Source organism: Poecilia formosa, unplaced genomic scaffold (assembly GCF_000485575.1).
Source record: "Poecilia formosa unplaced genomic scaffold, Poecilia_formosa-5.1.2 Scaffold16, whole genome shotgun sequence".
Classification (NCBI taxonomy): Eukaryota; Metazoa; Chordata; class Actinopteri; order Cyprinodontiformes; family Poeciliidae; genus Poecilia; species Poecilia formosa.
Genome location: NW_006799955.1, coordinates 1,037,162 through 1,042,062, shown reverse-complemented (window position 1 = coordinate 1,042,062; position 4,901 = coordinate 1,037,162). Strand labels below are relative to the sequence as shown.

Genomic DNA, 4,901 nt, shown 5'->3' with positions numbered 1-4,901 from the left:
GCATTTATAAAACAAAATTTTACCACAGTGACTCATAAATTCTGGGAAACGCAATCATGTGTAACCCTCGCATGCAACGCACCCCCGGGGGTTCATGCATTTTCGTCAAACACAGAGTCGTTAGCGTTCTGAAAACTGAGAAATAAAAACAAAGCATCCTCTGAGAAGAGTGCATTTATATCAGATTGGTGGGCTGGTTTTTATTACTCAGATTACCGCCTCTTACATTTGATAGCTCATCTTCTCTACAGTGAAGGATGAAAATGGGAGTAATGGTGAGTAGAAAATGCAATCTGGATGTCAGACAAGCACTTGATTAACCACTTGCAGACGCGGCCTCTGAGTCAGGGCTTTGGCTATCGCCGGCTCACTTTTCCCTCTTAGCCTGATCTTTCAAACATTACTGGTCACGAGGTATTGATTTTTCATCCTTCTCAATATCCTCTTGCCTTTAATAGAATTTACACCAGACTATCAGCTTTTCAAGAAGGCCCCCCTGCCGCCACCCTCCTCCCCCCTCCCACACTCTTTGTGGCGATGACAGTATCTTCTAAGCTACAAAGAGGGGCACACCGGAAGCTCGTCCTTTCATCAGCTCCTAGCTACCTGAGGGAGAAGATATGGAGCCTGAAAACAAAGATAAAAATGAAAGTTGTGTTGCCAGGTGCTTGGAAAAGAACCACGAGGAGCAGAGGTGAGCCAACAGCTGTTTCACTTCTGTTTTATTTTTTATTTTTTAGAAAGACACGAGAAGAGTAAAACCTACTTAAGGAGAAGCGGTTAGAATAATTTTGAAACTTTTGTAACTTTCCCAAGGTGTATTTTAGAAGCAAATAATTCTAGACCATAAGTGATTTCCAATGTATTTTTTTTGCATTGTAAAATGAACATAAACAAAAAGTAACATGAATTGAGCACATTTGAGAAATCCAGATTAACTGAAATTAGTATCGATATTTAAATATTGTTGTGTATTTTACCTTTTATATGTCATTTCTTCTCAAATTTGTAGGAGACTAATTCACTTGTTACAGAAACAGTAAGTTTTATAGTCTTTATACATTATCAGCCTTTGGAAATCTTTGTAGTGACCTAATTTTGAAACTAAATCAATCAATTGAATGTCACACAAATGTACCTAATACACAGGAAATTTGAGGATTTGGTAAATCTGGTGCTCACACCCAAAACTAAATTAAACCATCTGTCTTCACTCTGTTCTTCAATGCATGTATGGATTCAACTTTCGAATTGTTTCTTTTTCTTTTTTTTTTCTGGCAATTCATATTTAAAAGAAATTCAGGTTTTGTCATTTTAGCAACGTAATGTCCAGCCCAAATGTTGTAACAACAAAAAAGAAGAAAAATGTCAAAACAAAACAAAACAAAAGACCTTTTGTCAAAGCCTAATACATGCCATTTGAGATACACCTGATACTGAAAATTTGTTTAGATAAACTCAAATAAGTGTGTGCAGCTTTTATTTAAAGTGGTGCTTTCCATCTGTAATAATGGATGAGTGAAATGTGTGATATTTTACCATTTTGCATGATCCCATATGAAAAAGCAATTATCTTCCGTATTGTCAGGCTAATAATTGCCGTAATCCAGGGGATTAGAAACGAGGCGTGCTCTCGCAGAGGTTCTCAGAGAGGCTTGGAGCTGTGCCTGCAGCAGAAGAGTGCTTCTGATGCAAGTGACAGCGCCGACTTGGTGACCTATAGCAGCTTTCCACGGGCGCATCGATTTTTCTCCCACATTACAGATAATTGCTGGATGCTGTGAATTCTATCCTCCCAGGGCAGCAGGGAGGAGCTTCTTTAGTATGTTGACACAGGAGTGGCTATCTGATTTGCGGAATGTGATATCCTAAGATCTCATTGACTGCCACTGATTTCTTTATGCTTCCTGACTTTTCTATATGTACGCCTAACAGCTTGCTTTTATGCCTGGCTTGTTAGCCGTCCTGATGGCTGATATTTAATTGAGCACATGGAAATGCACTACTAGATTCCTTATTTAGCTTTTTTTTTACTTGCTTAATTAATCATGAATAATTGTCTACCGGGCAGTGTTCTGATGGCAAGAGTGATAATTATCCTGATTGATATTTTAGACAAATGCGGCAAACTGTAGTACTGGAAGAAATTAGGTTGGCAGTTTTTAAGACATATATCTGCAGGCTTTAGTATATGCCAAGCTGCTGCTCTTATTAGATTAATATGCATTTTCCTGTTCTGCATGAAGTGACTCCCATCATTTTATGCAAATGACTGACTCTAGTGTTTGTTCTGCTTCATAAAGTAAGGGAAAAGTCACTTTCAGCGCAGTAATGTACTAAAAATGAGCTCATGTTGACTGTTTTAACCATAACTTTAAAATGTTTGGACATTTTGTTTCATCTGTTCTGTATCATATTTTTCTAATTAATCATAAATGCAAATCTCTGTGTTTCAGCTTTATATAAGCCCATTCAAAAGTAACCTGCTGAATTTTTTGGAGATCCATGCTCTAGAGGTGCAAAGCTGGTAGAGTCAGACACATTTACAGAAAAACACAGATATAAGCATATTGTCTAAGGGGGATACTTGCAAATACAGGCCACAATTTTATAATTATTAATTTCCAAAACAGACAGTTGAGTCCAGAACTGGATGACTCTAGCGACCACATCTCTCCAAAAAGAAAGATCTTTCTTCCTGTCTGCATTTGAAAACGGCAGTCTGGGCTTTTAATGTTATAATAGAAAATACATACATGTCTTTCCTCTATGTACGTTAACTTCTGGTTTCAACTGTAAATCATGTTAATTCCAGCTCATAACTATGTTCTGGTTTATGATGGGCCATCATGTAAAATCTACATAAAATACAGTGAAGTCTGGGATTGTAGTGCAGCAAAATGTAAAAATGAATTAAAATGTGCATTTTGCTTTTCCAAGGAACAGTAAATGAACAGTAAATGAGATGCACGGTACCTTAAATAGCTTAAAAAGAGCTATCCACCCACAAGCAGCGCACAACACATTAAATCAACCCAGTATAGAAACGCTGTAACCCAGAGACAGCATGCCTAATGTGATTCTTAACTGCAAACACAGTGCATGATTATTGCTTTCTGCACATCCTCTGTTCTTGCTCGTGTTGCGACCTGTGTGACACAGAAAAAACAGGCCACCGATGCAGTGTGCTCTCTGGCCCAGGGGCGAGCGCCGGGCCAAATGATTGGATGGATTCATGAGCAGTATTTCTCTCACCAGAAAGGTCTGCTTTAACCCCACACTGCACTCTGTTGAGGCCATATGGCCGTGCTTAGCTACTGGACATGCAAACAGAGACGGTGCATGCTTTTGGCATGGTGCTCAAACCGGGGTGGCGAAGCCAAATGTCTGAATGTTGCATGCTGTACTGCTCTTATATTTGCAAACTAAACTTTCCCTTGTCAAACGTTGCTTTGTGTACTTGGCATGGGATGTGTTATGCAAGCAGCTCCATTTGCTTGCAGTAGCAGACACGTGCCTCACTTCATAACTAATGGAGGACTGTGAATGCCATTCATGCATGAGAGTCAGCATGGTATTATCCAGTGTCAGCAAGCATGACGTTAAAATAGAATAGCTGTGGGTTAAAGTGAAAAGAGATGTGAAAATGAGAAAAAAAATAAAATAAAAATCACCTGATTTCCCGAGGCATATAGGAACACCTTCAAATGTAAGATTTCTCAGTGGCTGCGTTATACAGCAAAACAATAAATCTATCTGAGAATGCAGCAGAAATAAGCTACCTGATGGCTACTGTGTAACATGGACCTAATTCTGTGGTTTATATAGGATTTATTTCTGGCTCAGTTAGGGGTGACAGTTGGCAGGCAGACAGTGATAGAGCCTGGATTATGGCTGAAGCTTAATTTCTAAGCTCTCATGGATGATAAAACACATGGCATATTCAAAACGCTTTGTACTTTGGATAAGGAAATATTTCAGATATTGTTTTATAATGTTTGTATTACTTAGTTCTGGCACCACTTAAGCGCATTTCAAACCCTCTCCGGAGAAGCGTTGTTGTAGAAAAACGCCACAGCCGAATGTCCGTGAGAGCTTTGCTTATAGCCTTAACCCAGCACAGCCATCCATTGAAGTCCAGCTGTTCCGCATTGATCTCTCTGTGTGTTTTCTGATGCACTGGCCCGGAATGTGATGTTATTTCATTACCAAGGCAGGAGCGACAAGCTCGGTCTCCTCCCTCAGGGCACTGGCCACTCACTTGGACGGGCCCCGCTTCATGTAATAATAACTGGCTTAGTCAGACGCAGCTCAGTTGACTATTGAGTCAAAATCAAGCCACGAGAAAAACTTTGTAGTCGGAAGAAAGAACACGAGCACTCATCAGTAGAGAAGGCTCAGAAGGCCCGGACAGGAAAAACTGAAACAAGTTCTCCAACAAACTTGATTAGACTTGTCAGCAACTATGGACCCAGATGACAGCGATCTTGGCATTTTTACAGTCATTCTGTAAGTAAAGTGTTCTCTATTGAATTCTGGGCTGAATCAAAAATGATATCTTCTAATATGAAAGTGTATGGAATTCAAGTCTTAAGATATAGAGTAAAAAAAAGATTTGGGATTTTATAATAGTTAACTTTTTTTTTGTCCACAGAAAGCTATTGAATATAACAGTGCTTTGACAAAAAAAAAAAAAAAAAGTTAACTATTATAAAATCCCAAATCTTTTTTTACTCTATATCTTAAGACTTGAATTCCATACTAGAAGATATCATACTCATCAATAATCATTTTTGATTCAGCCCAGAATTCAATAGAGAACACTTTACTTACAGAATGACTGTAAAAATGCCAAGATCGCTGTCATCTGGGTCCATAGTTGCTGACAAGTCTAATCAAGT

General features: G+C 38.8%; 1 protein-coding gene across 3 annotated transcripts in view; it reads left to right on the top strand.

Annotated features, from left to right (window-relative positions):
• Positions 1 to 605: 605 nt before the first annotated feature.
• frmpd4 (FERM and PDZ domain containing 4) overlaps positions 606 to 4,901 on the top strand; it is a 45,176-nt gene continuing 40,880 nt past the window's right edge. For 2 of the 3 annotated variants that reach the window (XM_016668590.1, XM_016668594.1), the window contains exon 1: positions 606 to 694. In XM_016668590.1, the coding sequence (XP_016524076.1) occupies positions 621 to 694 (74 nt within the window). In that variant the 5' untranslated portion in view covers positions 606 to 620. Of the gene's footprint in view, positions 695 to 4,364; positions 4,510 to 4,901 lie in introns of those variants that run through there. The other variant, XM_016668591.1, reaches the window with a different exon arrangement.